Below are 19564 nucleotides of genomic sequence, written 5' to 3'. Positions count from 1 at the left end.
AGCAGTTTATGGAATCGCTTTAGGCAAAGAACCGGAAGAATAGACTACGGTTTACATGAAGCCCACCTTGAAGTTGGGGAATAGACTTACTCCCCCGTGGAGGTTCCTTCCTGTGTGTGTGCCTGTGATTTTATCGAATCGTACACTTTTCAGCAGTTCTGTGGCAAGAGATAAAGCAATTTGAGATAACCTGGAGAGTATGAGGGAGTTTTCATGACATAGTCTGTAGATTAAATTATTACGGATTTAAATCAGTTTGTATAGAGTTGATGCGTGGTGAATAATGTAAGCTTGTTGCCTGTTATCCCGAATGGCACAGAAACAACCGTCTTCTGGAAAACGAGGGTGAAGCAACCCCTTGAAGATTGATGTAGGCGGCCAGACTAGTTTTTCTAAGATCTTTCCCCGCCCCCAACCAGTTCAGGTTATGCATTGAAAGCGATAAGTTTGTCTTGAGGAAATAAAGTTTACTTTTGAAGTGCTTACCCAACTTCAGCTTATTACTTTATAATTTAAAGATAGCTATTGATCTTCATGGCATACATGCATCATTAATGCAACTACCCCCGGGCAAAAAAAGTATAGGTTATCCAATCTACATTTGCAGTCTTTGGAGGAGCAGAATAGATTGAGTTTTTATCGTGGCATAAAGAATTAGCTAGAGCTTAGTGATAAGGAAAACGTAAAAAAAAGAGATGTCCTGTTGGACCACATTTGGTAATGGGGTGGTTTTCTCAATTACGGAATATCTTCATAATTTCGCTGGAATGAATGCATGTGCCATTCAAGTATGCTTTCTTAAAGAGAATGCCTTTCATTCCTCACCCCACTTCCCTGAACTGTGAATTAGTTATTGTACGTGGTAAATCTGGTTCATTTGGAGTGAAACATGCTTATCGTATTTTCCTCAGTACTGTATAGTGTTTATTCTCAGCGTCTCGGTTCATGTCATACCTATGCTGTGTTTCATTTATTAGTCTTTTTGGAACGTGCAGTAAAGGAGGTTTCACTGAATTACTTACATATTTGCCAGCCATTTTGGTGAAAAGAATATTTTGGAGCTCTTGCACTAAATTGTACGATAGGCTTTGCTTTGAAAGAGCTAAATTGCTTCTTGGCACAGCTTGCCTGAAATATGTAAAGCTAAGTGCAACTGTTAGTTTGATTATTGTGGGCAGCTTGTCTGGGAATTGGTAAAACCTACAGCTTTTCCGTGTGCGTGTAAGTAGTTCCACTAAGACGACATTAAACTCTGGTGGGAAAACTCCATGGCATTTTCAAGTAATTTAAATGATGCTATTAAAATTTGAAAAGAAATTGGAGGTTCACCAAACCCTTACATACTTCAGTGTGAATCCTGTGCATTGCCCGGGAGGTTATTAAGACAGTATAAATCAAGTGTAACTTGGAGTATCGGTATAAATGTGACATTCTGAACGTTTCTCTGAGGCTTATTTTAGGGAATTCGCTATAATTCAGAAAGGCCTAGTTTTAACGTACATCTGAAAATAGGAATTTTAAGAAGGGGGGCTCTTGGGATAAATTTAGATTTTTAATTATGAAGCTGTCTTACCATTTGTTAGAGGACATTGAGCAAGTCAGTTTTACCTGTTTTGGGAGAGGACTGTCGTATCTGTGCGGTCCCATAGTAATTTAATTGAGCCCTGCCTGGATGCACAGAATAAACCGTATCACAGATTGAGCGCAGGGCCTGAGTTATTTCTGGCAGTGGTGGGGGGCAGGTCGGTTGTCCTCTCCTCTTCCTGTCTGTAAAGTGGGGATAATGATTACTTCTTTCTTTCGTTGGGATGTTCTGAGGCGAATAGATGAAGAATATGAAAGCAATTTCAGTTACTTTAGTTTTTTTCAAAAATATTAATAGCGTTTTTCTTAGCTACTTCTCTCAGTGCAGTAAGTCTTGTGGGATAACATGGCAAAATTATTGCCGAGAGAAACCCTTCCGAGTTACCTCTGAGTCCTTAAGCTTTTTGCCTCCTCCTCCCCCCCCCCCCCCCCGCCCCGACATGGTGGAGGGGGCAAGTTTCTTTCTAGTCCCTTCCATGCCTGTCATAAAGCCAAATCCTTAGTCTTCTCTTCTCTGTGGATATTTTTTCCTTTGGCAGTTTCCTTAATCCCTAGGCACCCCCTTGTGGCTGAAGACTTCTAGATCTCCGTCCCCAGCCATCCCCAGCCATCCCCAGCCATCCCCAGCCATCCCCAGCCATCCCCACACTTGAAGGCAATCTGTGCTGGGACGTTTTTCCCCTCATTTAATGGATGCAGCTTTCTGTGTGGATGTCTGGCCTCTCCTCAAAGTCTAAAATGGAGCTCACCACCTTCCACTTAAATACTATCCCTACTCTGGCTGCTCTGTCTTTAAAAACATATTCATTCTTCCGCTCAGTCACGTAGCATATTCTGGACTCCTCTTCACCATCTCTTTTTACTTCCTGTTTAGTTCGAAGACACGTTTTGTCTCTTCTTCCTGTGTGTGGCGTTGGTCATATCAGACCTTCATCACATAACATCTTGGATTCTTAACCGACTTGCCCAGTCCCAGTCTTTCTGGCTGCCGTCTCCCCACCTCGCTCTTTCCTGTCCATTTAATCTTTCTAAACTGTTAGGCGTTGTTTTGTTTGTAGCATTCCTCAGTCAGAAACTCCCGGTGGCTCCACGCTGCTCATCCCAGGTGGCGGAAGCTGCTTGCCTGACAGACAGTCATAGAATCAGGCTCTTGGCCCTGGTCTCCCAGGTGCACGTGTTCAAGGGCTCTGCCTTTAATTCCTCTTGCGTCTTTCCTTAAAGACCTCCCGGGCTTTTGGAGTGGGTCCAGAGGGAGGATGGGTGGGATAATAACTCCTCACACGACATCTGGGGAGCCTGACCCACAGGGTCAGATTTACATTTAACCTGGGACTCACACCCCTCCGGGACGCTCCCATTTAATCTGTTAGTGCTTTTTGCACACAGTCTCGCGTGAGTCGTGCTCTTTGGTTTACCACTGCTCATAGTACCAAGAGATAGGCTTTCATTCTTTCTATCATAAGCAGGGGAGTTACATATCTTTACCTTGAAACAAGAACTACAGATGATTTATTTGGAATCCTGCTTTCCCTTAAAAAGTAAAAACTTCTGTATGTACCAGAGCCACTTAAACCGCAGAGCAATTCACAAACATTGCTCTGCAGACAGTAGGTGTTGCTGTTCTTTCAAAACGCTCTTGAGAACAGAAGTACTTGCATATTTAGAGGAGAGACCCTAAACCTCAGCCTTTATTTAAAGTGGAGTGAGTCACTCCCTCCCCAAATAATAAATACCTTAATAAACTCTTGGGAGAAGACCTTGAATCTGGTAGTGACATAAAGCGTGTCTGGGATCTTAGCAAGGTACGCCGGAAGTTGTCAGTCTGTCTGGGATAACTTGCAATTTTACTTTAGGTTCTTCGCTGATGAATTCAGGAAGCCTTGTCATTTCCGTGTAGCTTGTGGAAGATGAGTTTTCCTACGTATTTTATTGTGTGGGAAAAACCAGAAAAGCTGTCAGCAGCCACTTGTAAGGTGATTCCCTTCGCTTGCTTAGAGAGTCCTTGCGTGAGAAAATGAATACTTGAGTGCCAGGACCAGAGCATCGTGTTGCAGAAGGTTGCTTCCGTTTTCCAGGAAACTGACAAGTATTTTGTAGGGTTCCTGAAGATCCCTCAGTTTTAAGTGTTTAATCACAGAAGTAACATCTGTATTGGCAATGACAGTGGAAAAACATTGACTCAGAGGGGTCAACTGAGAAGTCCTTGTATTTTAGGGATTGTGAAATGAACTACCATGTGGCATCTTTAGAAATTTTGTGTTTGAGTTGGAAGCGTGACATTTAAGTGTTAGGGAAGAATTGACTTAATTTTCCTTTGAAAAGAACTTAAAAGTTTTGCATGTCCAACATAGGGAAATATCAGAAAAGTATCATTTTGTAGAAACTGCTTTGGTTTGAATGCTGTTTGGCAGAATGTACAGCCAGCATTTGGTTAAGCTGAACTTCTAGGAGAGATGGGAGCCCAGCTGTGTTACAGAGCTGGGGGCTGGCATTTGTGTTCTTACCCACCCATCTCCCCAGGTGGAGTTTTACATCTAGACTTCTTGTCAGGTAGCCTTGAAAATAAGGAAAGGAAAGTAACTTTTTAATTCAAGCACATTTTAAATTGATGGAGTTAGTTCATCTGGGAAAATGGACAGTGATTCTTTAGTTTTTAGTGCCTTGAGGAAGGATATCAGAGGAACATGTTAAAGTGGGCATAATATGTTTTAATTTCTGTAGAGAAACTGGGTATTTTAAATTGTGGGGTTAGAGGGTATTATTGTAGAAACGCTAAACAAAACCTGAAATTTGTGATGTAATGTAATATGATGACATGGGTGTATAAATGTAATCCAAAGAAAGGAGAGCATTTGTTAGTAGCTGCCCATGACATAAACAACGTAAGCGATAATCAGCATTTGCTATATGTTTATGAGAGCTAAGCTAGCTCTTTGTTAATGGGTGCTTGAAGCAATATTTTATGAAAAAATTTTCTTGAATCTCTCTCTCTCTCTCTCTCTCTCTCTCTCTTTTTTTCCTGTAGAGATATTCTAAGGGAGGAAAAAACCCCCAGGGCGCCATAATCTAAATTCGGCTTTATAGTACTTTCCTCGCACATCCACAGATCTCTTAACATTCTTCCGTGGTGTTAACTTACATATTTCAAACAAAAGCTCTGATCAACCTCATTTTCTCATTGATTTCTGCAGCTCTGAAGCCATTCAGAACGGCAGACTTTCTGTTTTTTCCCTTCCTTCTTGTGGAAACCGTGTTGTCAGGATCAGATTCTCCCACCAGGAGTAGATTCGCTGGACTCTGCTTCCCTGTTTAGGTTTGTGTCAGGACACCTTGCTCCAAGAATTTGGAAGATCAGGCCCTGGGGTATTTTTGTCCATAGTGTTCTAGGCCTCGTTGGGGAAATCGCTTCATTGAAGTAGGAGAAAGTACGGATTTATTTGTGAGCGTTCTCTTCAAATCTCATTTACTTTTCAGGCAGAGAAATTCCTGTGTGATACAGTGTGTTGCATGATTGCCTTTTTGCCTTGGGTAGAAATCGTTCTAGATGGGGAGAGAGGCGGGAGGGTGGGGTGTCAAGAAGCAAGAGTTCACACTGGCCGAATCTTTGCCGTGTTCTGGGTCTCTTTCTCTTTACGCACACACGGGTGCACGTGACCTCTTTATTCTTAAAATGATAAACGTATCTGGTTTGATTTTCACTTTGGCTGATTTAATATGGTAATAGAATCTGCCTTTTATGAGCGGAGTTGGGAGTATGTATTTTAGTGTGAAACTAGATGTTCTAGATGATTATTCTTGTGAAATTGTGTTTGTATTTGACAAATTCCTGGGCAGATTCAGTATTTATGAATTACGTGTTTTTGTTTAATCTGAATAAGTGCCAACTGTTTTCGTTATTGATACCTAGAGTTTATAGATTGTAACTTGGTGATTCCATTCTTCTGGTAGGAATTAGGAGTGGTAGTTTTGAATGTCAAATATGCTAGCTGTGTTTGTAAATTAATGAAAACTGCTTTTGAGAAGTCGGCATAGTTTAGATATTTTTACTGTTTTTTCTAGAAGTTTCTGGATTTCAAGAATCTTCTGGTCAGAGTAAGTTGAAATCAGTGTTAAACACTGTAAATCTACTCCACTAAAAGCTGAATCATCTCTGCATTTGCTACAATGATACTTACTTACCATGAAAGATCTACTTTATGCTGTGATTAGTTTAGAATATATATATATATTTTTATCTTATATAGGCCATAAACTTTCTAAGACTTCTTTCACAAATTGGTATTTTTAAATTTTTTTTTTTTAACTTTTATTCATTTTTGAGACAGAGAGAGACAGAGCATGAACGGGGGAGGGTCAGAGAGAGGGAGACACAGAATCCGAAATAGGCTCCGGGCTCTGAGCTGTCAGCACAAAGCCCGATGCGGGGCTCAAACTCATGGACCAGGAGATCATGACCTGAGCCGAAGTCAGATACTTAACCGACTGAGCCACCCAGGCGCCCCACAGATTGGAATTTTTAAAACTTTTCTTTGCATCTAGCCCACATTTTTAGGGCATTTACGATCTTTTGCATTTTGATATACCATACTGGTTTTTTTATTTTTCTTTTAGTATTTGTCTGTAAGCTCTATGTTGCTTCCTGAGTCTTAAAAGTTAGTTTCTTCTGAGTCTTGATGTTACAATATGCATTTTTTTATAACTTAAAATAATTATAAAGTAATATTAATGACTTTGTTGCAAATTTAATTAATTATTTTCCAGATAGCTCCAAAAGATCTAAAATGACCCGAGAGAATAGTTGTAAAATAACATCAGTGACTAAAAGGTGAATATGCAAATGAAATCAAACAATTATCTTCCTAATTCTCCCCCTTCCTTCTCAGATTTAGACTGATCGTAAAGAATCTGCTGTTGCTTTTACTTTGCCTCTCATGTAGTTTTGTAGATGGACGGGTCTACAAAGGGTAGATGTGACTGTTTAACCTGTTCTGTGTGTTGCATTCATGTTACTTTGTGTTTGTCTTCAGTTTAATCTGCCTTATCTCTGAGGATGGGTGATGGGTGATGGTGGTGTGCCCCGGTGGGGCTGCCGGGCTGGTCTGACCCAGGGACCGGGGTGTCCCACGTATCTCTCCCTTTTCTGGTCTCTGGCCTCCATGTCAGAAGACAGCAGCTTACAGTTCTTGACGTTGTCTTGCCACTTCAAGGGACCATTGTTGGAATAAAGACCCTAATTATTTTATTGTTGCTGCATTGATACTGATCATGTATAATCAAGTCATCTCTATAATATTAAATTAAATACTTGTGAGGATGATTTGCCCTAGAATTTGGAAGCAATATCTTGAAAAGTTAAGTACGTGTATATTATTAAAGCCATGGATATGTAAAATCAAGATCAAGCTCTTATTTTTCTAAGAATGTATGCTATTAGTAAAGTACAGTTGATGATAAAGATTCCCATACTCTTAGTCTGTGTATCTGCCTCAGGTACTTTATCTGATAAATGTCAGCAAGCTGGAATTCAAGGAGGTTTGGTCAGGTACAGAAATCCAAAAAAGAAACTAAGGCATAAGCCAGGGTAGGAGAAATCCTCGTGATTTTAAGATTTTCAATATTTACCATTGGAAAACCAGAGGCACTTAACTGTTTAGGTATTTTTTTTCCCCTAACTTGATAGAATTAGTCAGTTTCAGTGATAGGTATGGAAAGATTTTTCTCTGCCACTGCACTGATAGGATTGTTGGTTCAAGTTTGTACATATGATAAAACTTTGACCTTGAGATTCTATGTTAGTTAGGTGGGTATGTGAAAATAATGCTGTTGAAGTCAGCACTGAATATGAAAATAGATAGGATTGCCAGGACGCTTCCACAGGGGTTTTGCATGCTGGAGGAATCTAAAGTTACTTCAGTACCAACTTTCAGAGTCTGTAGTTGCTTTTAAACATATTGTCATATTGCAGCTAGTTACATGATTATTACAGTTCAGAGGTTCTCAGCTAGGAGGTTATTTGGGAGGTGTGTAGGTATTTGTGATTTTCAAAACAGTCAGAGGCACTGCCGGCATTGATTGTGCAGGCATGGCCATGGCCATGATAGAAGGGACAGACAAAGCCATGGCCATGATAGAAGGGACAGACAAGGCCATGGCCATGATAGAAGGGACAGACAAGGATTAGTTGCCCAGTCCAAAATGCAGTGGTCTTCTGTTGAGAGCCACTGCCAAATTCTCAGTTCTTGTGTTTCACATCCCTTGTTTTCAGTATAATTTAGTAAAAGATTTAATTTTTAAAGTATCATTTGAGAAGTCAGTGTCGGATTTGCAATGCTTTTCACGTAAAATATTTTAGATATATAATTGACGATGTCGTGAGTTAAGAGAGAAAAAAAATGAGACTCTGGTTTTTGGCAATTGGGATTAGAAGTGATGGAGAGGAGGGTCCAAGCATGCATGTATATAAGTGAACTCTTAAAAAAAAAAAAGAAAAAGATGTTACGATCCTTTTCTCTGGAAAGAAATGATGAGCGGATTCCTATTAGGACAAGGAAGGAACAGATAGTGCGGGAAGTCAGAGAGAAGCTTATTAATCATTTAACAACCTGAATTATGTTGTAACTTTTTATTAAGAGAAAGTGAGATTCATTGAGAAACAAATGAAAGACTGAAACGTTCTGAATACTTTAGTATTTGAGTTCTTTGGGATTAGAGGCCATAGTATCTCAGTTATTTGTGCCTGTGAACCAGCAACTACAAAAGGGGAGGGAAAGGAAAGGAAGAGGAAAAAAGCAAGGAAAAGCAGATGGAAAGGAAGAGGCAGCATCTCCTTCGATGACAGAAAATGGCAGCTCCAGCCTTCCTTGTCCTTAGGATAAAAATCTGGGTGTCATCCCTGACTTCCTCTTCTTTCATACCTGATATCTCCGGTGGCAGCAAATCTTGGGGGCTCTGTTTTAAAAATATATCCGGGATCTGATTACTTCTCACATCTCTTCTGTGCGGGCCAAGCCAACATCATCTCTTGCCTAGATTGGGGCATTAGCCTCCTGAGAGATCTGCCTGCCTCCACCCTCTTTCCTTACAGCCTCTTTTTAAACCTAAGTCACACGAGGTCGGCCACCTTGAGCCTCCCAGCGGCTTTCTGTCCCTGGATGGAAAAGCTCCAGCCATTCTGGTGAGCAGTGCTTACCTTGCTAAACCCATACTTTATCTGCCTTCCCTGCCTTTCTGAATCCCCTCCTCCACTTTCCCTGCCTCCTTCCTTGCCCTCCCTGAAACACCTGGGCATGGGCATGCTGCCGAATGGGGTTTCTCACTTCATGTTCCCATACCGTCCTGGCCCATAGCTCTCCTTCCGGCTTTTATGCAGATGTCCTTTTCTTACAGTGGCCTTTTCTGACCATACTTACTCTTGGTTTCACAGGCATAGAGACAGAGATGGTAATTCCTACCTCCTCCTCCCTACCACCTCTTCATTTTTCCCTGAAGCACTTTCATTATCTCATCTACTGCACATTTTACTGATTTTTTTTTGTTGTTGTTGTTGCGGGTCTGCGGGTCCCTTTCCCCAGAGGCAGGGATTTTCTGCTTACTGCTGAAAACAGTGGTTGACACAAAGATAGTAGGAGTTACGGTGAGACGGGAGTAAAAGTTGGTGAAGTGTGGTTAAGAAGCAATAGCAGAAGGGCACCTGGGTGGCTCAGTCGGTTAAGCATCCAACTCTTGATATCAGGTCATGTCGTGATCTCATCGTTCATGAGATTGAGCCCCAAGTTGTGCTCTGTCCTTATAGAACGGAGCCTGCTTGGGATTCTCCCCCCTCCCTCCCCCCCCCCCAGAATAAACAGGTAAACAATTTTTTTAAGAAGAAGCACTAATAGAAACCAGTTATGAGACTCAGTTATGGCTGAGTTATCCAACCTCCTTGAACCTGTTTGTTGAGGGTGCTAGTACTTATCTTTGTAAAAATCAGCTGGACTGATTTACGTGACCATAGCACAGTGCCTGCTTGTCTTGGGAGGAGCATCATAAGTGATAGTTACGATGATGATACCGAAGATTCTCATGGGAAGGACAAGACCATCTGAAGGAAATGGTAAAGCATCATAGCTCTTTCCAAAAGATCTTTCATTACAGTACTGGCATTTACTGCATTTTTTTTTTTTTTTTTTTTTGGTTCCTTAAAGAGAGCTCCCTATGGCCGATGTTACTAAATCCATCCATAAAAGCTTTGTAAGAGGGCAGGTGAAACCACTGATGTTTTATTCACTTCTGGGTGCCAGGGTGTCCCTCATGGCCCTCCTAGTGGACTGTGTGGCATTCAGTAGGCATTGGTGACAGAGGGGGTTGAGGGACGCACACCTCGGGCCACTAACCTCATCACTGTCTGACACCCAAATACACTTTGAACTTTATAATGATTCCAAGTCTCATAGAAAAGGATCGATTATGTTCAATGGGAGATGTATACTACAGAAAGACATGGTAAATATATATGAGAAAGATGCTCGATATTAAAATTTAAAGGAATGGACCTCATGGGCTAACCTCCAGTTACCTGAAATCATATTCTCTGAGTATTTCCTCATTAGGAGTTTGTATTGGTTGGGCTAGCACTGAGCTCTCTAACAAGATGCAAGTTACAGAATACATTTCCCTGTGCCATTTGTGAATAAAAACTAGTTCAGATGACCAGGCCCTAACTTAAATACAGTACCTTTGATTATTAAAGCTGATCAAGGTGAGTGTGGTGAAGTAGCTCAAGGGGAAATAAAAACCCAAAATCTTCATATTAATGAACTGGGACAAAATGTCAAAGCGCTGTTTTTTATGATAGCGGGCAGGCAGCATATTCTGAGATGAAAAATGTCCCACGTTCCTTGGTTTATTAACAATTAGAACATAAAGTTCTACAATGTGAGTGGAGTCTTGTGGATCTAGGAAGAAAGGATAATTTATTAAAGCAAGTTCATGAAAAAATAGACCTATGACTGATGGTATGTGTGCCTGTACCTGCCAGAAACATTTAGAACGTTTCTGTGGAAGTGCTACTTAAAGCAGCACGACTCTCATTTATTGTGAGTGACTTCCAGTGCCTCCTAGGATGTACGTGGCAGAAAGGACTGTCTTCGTAGATCGTCATTTAGAAACAAGTATGTCACATGCATTTACAAGAAATGATTTTGTCGTATCGTTTTAGTGTACTGTGAATATACGAATAAAGATTGTAAAGGAATATTGCAGCTCTTTCCAAACAGTTTTTATGAAAACATTTGTATTTTACTACACGGTTTTTGTTTTATTCCTCAAAGAGAACTCCCCATGGAAATGTTAGTAAATTCACCTCTGTACTTCAGGAACTTGAAAAACTAAATAATGTAAAGGGTCTAATTGTGTTTGCATTCAACACAGTATTGATATAAGTAAAAGAAAAACATTTACATTGCATAATAAATTACTCAGCAGTGCTTTGTGTTTCTATTAACAGAGCTAATCTGTTTCTTCTTAGGAATGATGCAATTTCACAGCAAAAATTTGATGTCATTCTAATGAGTCTGCTTTCAATTGTAGAGTACAATGAGGGCCTAGTAAAGATTAGTAAGAAATCTATTTTATTGTAGATAATAAATCTGCAAAGTAAGCTCTCAGCATAGATTGAATTTGACCTGGCATGGAGTTGCTTTATGAATAGCCCTTTGAGCAAACTCTACAGTTCTGTATGTGGTTTGAAATCACTGTGAATGTGTAGGCAGGTACATATTACAATTGTCTGTTTTTCTTTTTAGGGCTCATGTAATCAAAGAAGTTTCTTTGTTGTGTGTAACTTTTCAGAACACAACAGGAATTGAAAATGAATCAGGTGAGTTTAAAAATAAGAATTTATACAAATACATTACCTAGATGCTAGACCAGTTCTTGATTTTTGAAGGATCAAAACACACACATTCATTTTCCCCTGATTTTCTTTTCTGTTTCTTCGCACCATTAACTAGCTCATTGCTTTCATAGTGTGCATTTGTTCGTGGAGTGGCCTGTGCTCTGTTTGGGCGTGGCTTGGCCTTTCTGAGGAAGCCTGCTCAGGGGACAGAGTCTTTGAGACCTTAGTTCAGACTTTCTGTTTTTACCTTTCCCCTGCCACGTTGTAGTGTTCATTTTTTGGTTTTGTTTTGAAGCTTATTAAGCTTTCATTTTTAATATTTTTTTTTATTTTGTAAATTATCCATTGGTTGAAAAGGGAAGATTGAAATTTATTTTTAGAAGCTGAAACTGATCAAGTGGGAGACTTTATAAGCACTCTGTCCTTGAAAACCCTGTTAATAGAATACAAACAAGAAGGCAGATATTGAAATGTAAGATGTGTTTCTTAGTGGAAGAGGGTGTGGAGCTACCTGGGGATTAAACAGTTCTGCTGTGGAGATTTCTGGAGCCTCAGGGCTGTTCTGATAAGTAAAACCAGTTATATGGACTAATGTATTCTAAACGAGGATTCTTATTTTCTGGTTTATTATCATTTTACTTGTAGTTAACAGAAATTCATGGGTGTTAGAGACACTCTCTTGAGATCTTCATAAACATTTAAAAAATATGAGAGACAAACTTGAAAATGTGAAGTCTAATTAGTAGTGTTGAGCTTAAAACTACCAGACTTGAAAACATTTTGTATCCCTCACTATCTGAGATTTTGGACACCTTTTCATCATTCACAGGTGCTTCTAACTGGAGTCCCACTTTTATTGGGGTGGGCTGCATTTAGTGAAGTTCAGTCCCGGGTTGCATTGAGAGATGTGACTTTTGGGGAATGGATTCTTTTGATTTTGTTTCATTACTTTTCTTTATCAAAAATATGTTTATTTTAATGCGGAGGACCATACATCATAAAAAATGAATCTGGCGAACACATGGGGCACATGGTTCCTATTATTTTACAACTTGCAGATTTACTGACATGCTTTTGAAGCCAAATTAGTTTTGAAATGGTCAGATGGGGGAGGGGAGAAGAGAACAGTGGATTGCCCTAGTCATTGTTCCTCAAAGTTATGTGCACATATATGTCCTAGATTTCATTTCTCTTTCTCTCTTAAGACTGGTTCTATATGTGAACTTGGTCACCCAAAGGAACTTGGCTTTTCTCCTGCCTAGGAACTGTTGTTAGGAGTCTTGATTCTGGATTAGAACGATTGCGAGTGCTTCCGTAGTGGAATCCAAATGTTGACATTGCTTTTGTTGTATTGCTAATCAGCAGCCAGTTATTTTCAGGTGGCTACAGCTTTACCGGTAGGCTTACTAACACATTAATTGTTACACCATATCAGGCTACTAATACTTTCTTTCTAACGCGTTTCGACCTGTTGGACACCTCATACTTTTCACTCTGTGGCTCCCCTTACATCACACGACCTTGTGTGTGGAGAAAGTCCACATGCCATTCAGAAGAGTTGTAGCAATAACCATTTCTTTTTTGGCTCTTTTACAATTTCATTTTGTTTTTGACAAGTTTTAATATCAGATCTGCAGAAGACTGCCTTTGATGCCAAATGCCAGATATCAGGGGAAAAGTGTCCTCTTATGTTTCTAATGGTTAGCACATTTCTGATTTGGATGTAATTTACGTGGTCTGGTAGTAATGAAACTTTCATTTGGAGTATAAAAGTTGTCCACTTTTTATGAGTAAAATTTTCAGCATCTTTAGTTTTATTTTCATTATCTGAGGAATATTGGTTGTATGATATTTAGACCTGATTATTATGTCATGGCATAAAATCTCAGTGTTTTTCAGCAGTTGTCTCAGTAATTTTTAAAAGTTAAGGATTGTTTCAGGACATTTTATCTTTTTCCCTCTTATATTTATTTTCCCCTTTTCAGCCAGTGAAAATGAGCAATCAGTGCTTGAGAAACTTGGAAGTAACTACACAAAAATTCGGATATTAAAGTTTTAACTTGAATCAGATTGATTTTTTTTTTTTTTTAGTTTATTTATTTAAGCAATCTCTGTACCCAGCGTGGGGCTCGAACTCGTGACCCTGAGATCAAGAGCTGCATACTCCACCAACTGAGCCAGGCAGGCGCCCCTGAACCAGATTGACTTTTAATTAAAATCTTAATGGTGATGTTACGCTGAGATTATTCCCTGTAGGTACCAAGCAGCTTTCCTTAGATGAACTTTAGCAGTCAGAGCAATCTCTTATAGTGGGAATGGTCTCAAAGAGAGTAGTACTGTATCATTCATTCATGTGTTTGCTGGTTGAGTTTTAGGGACTGAAGGATCCTCTGAGTGAGCAGACCATACTGTTTGTAAATGAGTCCTTTAGAAGAAACAACAGACTCCAGAGTCTCATGGTATATTAAACACTAACTATTGGAGCAACATTCCGAACTGCTCAGTCTTACCAGTGTGTTCCAAGTCGTTCCTGGTGTGGTAGCTCACCAGGCTGTCTCTCTGACCCTAGCCCAGGGCTGCACAAAGCCTCCAGATCCACATGGTCTTTGTCCTTCTTTCCCTTCCAGTTTGTTCTCCATTCAACACTTAGCCCTTCTCTTATCTTCCCAACTGGGAACTCCACTCGTGTTGCCCGTGAGCCTTTGTTCCAACTCAGTCCAGGCTGGTTGGCAGACAAGAGGAGAGCCATTCTGCTTCCCGACTGCCTTCTCCCAGTTTCTTTTCTCTCCCATTTTAAATCACAGGTGTCCTTTACTTCATTAACATTCTACACCCATCCCAATATTTAACTTTTGAGATGTTCCACTATTTTCTTTCTTTTTTCCCCCCGTAGATTTATCTAGGAGCATCCAAAACTTTAAAAATTACTTTCTCGTTGAATAAAGAGTTTAGAATGCTTTACTTTATAGGATATCAAAGGTGAGCAAAGTCCCATAATGTGAATATGCTTATAGTAGCTTAAAATAGGTATGCTAGAGTTTAATACCACTTGCTGTCTACTGAGTGCTTAATCAACAGGCCAGGCACTCCATTAAATATTGCATATGTACTTTCTCACTAATTGAGTCTTTGCATCCACTCTATGAAGTGTAGGTAGTATAACAATTTTATGGACGAAGGCAGTTAAAGCCCAGAGCGGTGGCCGTGGTTTGCCCACGGCCACTCAAACAGTAAGTGATAGAGCTCTGATTCACACTGTCACTCGTCAAATTCCAAAGCTAAGGTTCTAGGTCACCATTTTATACTGCCGTTATTAGTCAGGATAAGCTCTGTTATGCTGTGCTAACAAAAAGCAGCTCCAAAATCTCAGGGGCTTAATACAACATTTGTTTATTTCTTGTTCTTGCTACACATCCTGTGTGGATCTGCCTTTGTAGTTGCTCAAGAACCAGAGATGATGAAGGCTTTGTCTCAATATACATCACTTCTACTCACATCTGATTAGCCAAAGTTAGTCATATGGCCACATCTGACTTAAAACTCTGGTATTAGGGGCTGGCTGGGGGGCAGTGCAATCCTGCGGGGAAGAGAGGAGAACTGTGGCATCTTGGGTATAGCCTCGGTGATTTGTTTCCCCAGCTTTATTGAGATCTAATTGACACGGGGCATTGTGTAAGTTTTAGCCCTAATGAGGTAATACAGCTGCCTTGATTTCTGATTTATTGAATCACATGTAGGTGGTTTTTTTTTTTTTTTTTTGAATCTTTGCGTAACTCAGGTTGTTACTGACACTTGAAACTTTCTATCAACAAAGCAGCTTATGATTGCAGCATTTCTACATCCAGATGAACGATCTGCTATTGCCAGTAGCAAAACAGTTTTAGCAGCTTAGCCTTCCAGACTTTAAATAAAAGTTTTGCACAGTGAAATAACAAAAGAAGCTTTTAATCACTGGATGCTGCAGATCCAACCCTGAGCACTGGGATAAGCAGTCCCCGGTTCCATTCTCTTCTCTGTTCTGGGTGTTCACTTGCTCCCTCATTCATCCTGCCGTTGATGGACTGGACGGCACCCCTGGGTGTTGTGGGTTCCACAGTAAACTAGATAGGCCAGGGCTCTGCTCTGCTGCTTACCTACTCAGAGAGAGTTGAAAAGCGGAAGACGAGACCATTTTAGATAGCGAAAAGTGCCGTGAGGACGGCGAAACAAGGCGGTGTGATAAAGGGTGATGAATGGAGGCAGCAGGGAGTTTCTTCGGATCACATGGTCAGAGAAGGCTGCTCTGAAGAGGTGACTAACAGTTAAAACAGACTCAAGTGGTAGCCAAGAACCAGGTATGTGAAGATCCAGGGAAAGAAAATTCTAGGTAGAGCGATCAGTAGTGAGTGCAAAGGCTCTGAGGTGGGAATGAGCTTGCTGGTTCAAACACAGACAGAACAGGCCAGGGCCTGGAGCTTGGCAGGCATCAGGGGGGCTCTGAGGCAAGATGGAGTTGGGGAGAGGCTGGGGTCAGATTTATAGAGCCTTAAGGGCCATAGGAAGAAGCTTATGTTTTACTCTAAGTGCAGTGGGAAGCGACTGGACAGTGACATGATCTGGTTTCCGTTTTTTAGAGTAGCACCTTTATCTTTATTGGGCAAGAGTATAGTAATATGTTTGTTCACTATTGAGATTAATGCTGTAGTTGAAGATAGTTTCTTCAGTCGGACAATTTAAAGGGCCTGCCAGCTTTTTGAAAGAGGGTGCTTTTTTGGTGTGTTTTAGAACTCTTTGGCTACTGTTGTTTTCCAGAGACCGTGTAAAGGTTGTTTTGTTTGGTGTCCGCATCTCTTTATTGTTGTTGCGGTCGTATTCTTCTGCTCATTCCTTAACCAAACACGATTTAATGCTGTTTCAGTAAACTGAAGCTTGTTTCATCCTCTCTCCCCCTCACTGTTTGCTCCCAGAATAGTAGCTAAGAGTCTTGTTTGCAAGTTTAAACAAAGAAGACTTGTTCATAGAATTTGAAATATTAGCGCTCTAATTCTTGGATGTCTTTTGCTGGTGACAACAATGAACTGTGGTGCTTATCATTAGTCTGTTGTAGAATAGCATGTATCTTAGTGTGATATACTATGACACATTCTCGATGTCAAGTCATGTTCATGTTTAGTCTAAACTCTTCTGTCAGACACTGCTGTTGCTCTCCAGCATTGACGTTTACGTTGATGTTTAAGGGGCGCCTGGGTGGCTCACTCAGTTGAACATCCGACTTTGTCTCAGGTCACGATCTCATGGTTTGTGGGTTCGAGCCCCATGTCGGGCTCTGTGCTGACAGCTCAGAGCCTGGAGCCTGCTTCGGATTCTGTGTCTCCCTCTCTCTCTGCCGCTCCTCTGCTCATACTGTCTCTCTCTCTCAAAAATAAATAAACATTAAAATTTAAAATAAAGTTCATGTTTAAGAAACTAGGTGCTTTAATTAAATTGATGAAAACGGGTATGATCATTTATGGTTGTTTTCTGGATAGAGTATGTAAAAAGAATTTGATACAAATTTATTTTATTAAAATTTTTTTTAAATTTATTTTTGAGAGAGAGAGAGAGAGAGAGAGACAGGGTATGAGTGGGAGAGGGGCAGAGAGAGAGACAGGCAGACACAGAGTCTGAAGCAGGATCCAGGCTCTGAGCTGTCGGCACAGAGCCCGGTGCAGGGCTCTAACCCATGAACTGCGAGATCATGACCTGAGCCGAAGTCGGACGCTTAGCCAACTGAGCCACCCAGGTGCCCCTAGTTACTGATACAAATTTAAATGAGATACCAGTAAAACATGCTTATTTTTATATTTTTAAAAATGAAAACATTAGTACATATCGTCTATGTCAGATCGTACTTGCAGCCTCCTGTAACAGCAGCCAATGCCAATGCCATGCTATATATATAACGCCATGTAGTGGAGTTACCTTCCTGATCCCAGTGGATGTGTATCTGAGAGGTGGGGGCTGGCTAGGGAGCAGAGCAGGCTGGTTCTAGGGCACCTGTGTGCTTGGAGCAGAGCAGATGAAGGAGGAGAGGTGTGGGCTCAGCTCTGTGGTCATTGTAAAGAACAGAGTAGACTTTGCCTAAGGAGATGGGAGACCGTCGGAGGGTTTTGAGCAGAGGAATGCTTGAGTTGGGTATGAAAAAAATTTTGATTAAATCATTTTTTTTACTACGTCATCAGTATTTTTATCTTTGGTTTTCTGGGACCATTACAGTTTCATTTGGACATGATTTAAAGAGGACAGTGTGTAATTCATTTACTTATTTTACTTTAAAAGCCCAGCATTGAGGTATCATTTGTGTGCATCAAATATACTCATTTGAGAGACGTCTGGGTGGCTCACTTGGTTAAGCAGCTGACTCTTAATGTCAGCTCAGGTCATGATCTCACGGTTTGTGAGTTCAGGCCCCACATTGGGCTCTGCACTGGCAGTGCAGAGCCTGCTTGAGATTCTCTTTCTCTCTCTCTGCTCTTCCCACATACTCTCAAAATAAATCAATAAAGTTTAAAAAAATTTAATTTTCATTTTTTATAATGTTTAGTTTTGAGAGAGAGAGGGAGAGAGAGCAAGAGCACAAGTGAATGGGTGTCAACAGGGGAGGGGCAGAGAGAGGGAGACGCAGAATCCGAAGCAGGCTCCAGGCTCTGAGCTGTCAGCACAGAGCCCGACGCGGGGCTCGAACTCACGAACCGCGAGATCATGACCTGAGCCAGACTTGGATGCTTAACTGACTGAGCCACCCAGGTGCCCCTAAAATTTTTTTTTTAAATGTACCTGTTTGAAGTGCGCAAGTCTTAAGATTGCCAGATACCTGCACTCAGTTCTCTCAAGGTACAGAACTCTTCCATTACCCCAAAAATTCTTTCCTGCTGCTCTGCAGTTAGTGTCACTTCCCCACCCCCCCAGTCCTTACCCCAGGCAGGCACTGATTGGCTTTCTGTCCCTGTGGATTGTTTTTTCCTGTTCTAGAATTTCACGTGAGTGGAATTGTTAGTACTTGCCCTTTTGTATTTGTCCCCCCTCCTTTTTTTTTTTTTTTTTTAATGTTTATTTATTTACTTAGAGCACGAGCAAGGGAGGGACAAAGAGAGAGGGAGAGAGAGAATCCCATGCAGGCTCTGCACTGTCAGTACAGGGCCTGAAGTGGGGCTCAATCCTATGAACTCTGAGATCATGACCTGAGCTGAAATCAAGAGTCAGACACTCAACCGACTGAGCTACCCAGGCACCCCTGTGTTTGTCTCCTTTTGATCAGCGTGGTGTTTTTGAGATTCATCCATTTTGTTATAGGTGGTAGGTTATTCCTTTCACAGAGGACGTTTTATGGGGGGCAGCAGACCATGTGACCCTTCAGATACATCTGTTCATAGATGTATTTCCAAAGATTTGGTAAAGCCTTGAATGGCTTTCTATCTTTGGTTTTAGGTTATCTTCCCTACTTTTTTCCTAATCCTGGGTATATATGCATAATGAGGTATAAAACATTGAAACCACTTTTGCTGTTGTAGCATATTATTAATATAGAATTAGATTTTTATAAGTAATTATAAATGCGAATTTGATTTTTCAGGCTTTTTAAAAAGAGACTTCCAAGTAAGGTGATTCTTATGTGTTATGACTTAAACTTTGATTAATGAATGTATAGTTTAGAAAATTAACATGTTTAATAATGATGGCACTTAATGGGGCGCCTGGGTGGCGCAGTCGGTTAAGCGTCCGACTTCAGCCAGGTCACGATCTCGCGGTCCGTGAGTTCGAGCCCTGCGTCGGGCTCTGGGCTGATGGCTCGGAGCCTGGAGCCTGTTTCAGATTCTGTGTCTCCCTCTCTCTCTCTGCCCCTCCCCCGTTCATGCTCTGTCTCTCTCTGTCCCAAAAATAAATTAAAAACGTTGAAAAAAAAAATTAAAAAAAAAAAAATAATGATGGCACTTAAATCTCATTTTGAATCATGTATTCTACTAGATAAATTGGCAATTTTTATAAGATCTGGGACATTGTCTTTGTGAATGAAAATATTAGATTATTTCTGAAATTTGGAAAAAAATTAGCAACTTGGATGACATTTTTCTTATATAACTGTGG

General features: G+C 40.7%; 1 protein-coding gene across 8 annotated transcripts in view; it reads left to right on the top strand.

Annotated features, from left to right (window-relative positions):
- PRDM2 (PR/SET domain 2) overlaps nucleotides 1–19564 on the top strand; it is a 141978-nt gene that overhangs the window by 3157 nt on the left and 119257 nt on the right. For 7 of the 8 annotated variants that reach the window (XR_007154451.1, XM_047869015.1, XM_047869021.1 and 4 more), the window contains one exon: nucleotides 11370–11443. The exons of the other annotated variant lie outside the window; for it this stretch is intronic. Coding sequence is in view for 6 of the 7 variants with exons in the window: in XM_047869015.1 (XP_047724971.1) it covers nucleotides 11435–11443 (9 nt within the window). In the remaining variant the exon portion in view is untranslated. The remainder of the gene's footprint in view (nucleotides 1–11369; nucleotides 11444–19564) is intronic. 8 annotated transcript variants of the gene reach the window in all.

This window comes from Prionailurus viverrinus, chromosome C1 (assembly GCF_022837055.1).
Source record: "Prionailurus viverrinus isolate Anna chromosome C1, UM_Priviv_1.0, whole genome shotgun sequence".
Taxonomy (NCBI): Eukaryota; Metazoa; Chordata; class Mammalia; order Carnivora; family Felidae; genus Prionailurus; species Prionailurus viverrinus.
This window is presented reverse-complemented; position numbering and strand designations above follow the sequence as displayed.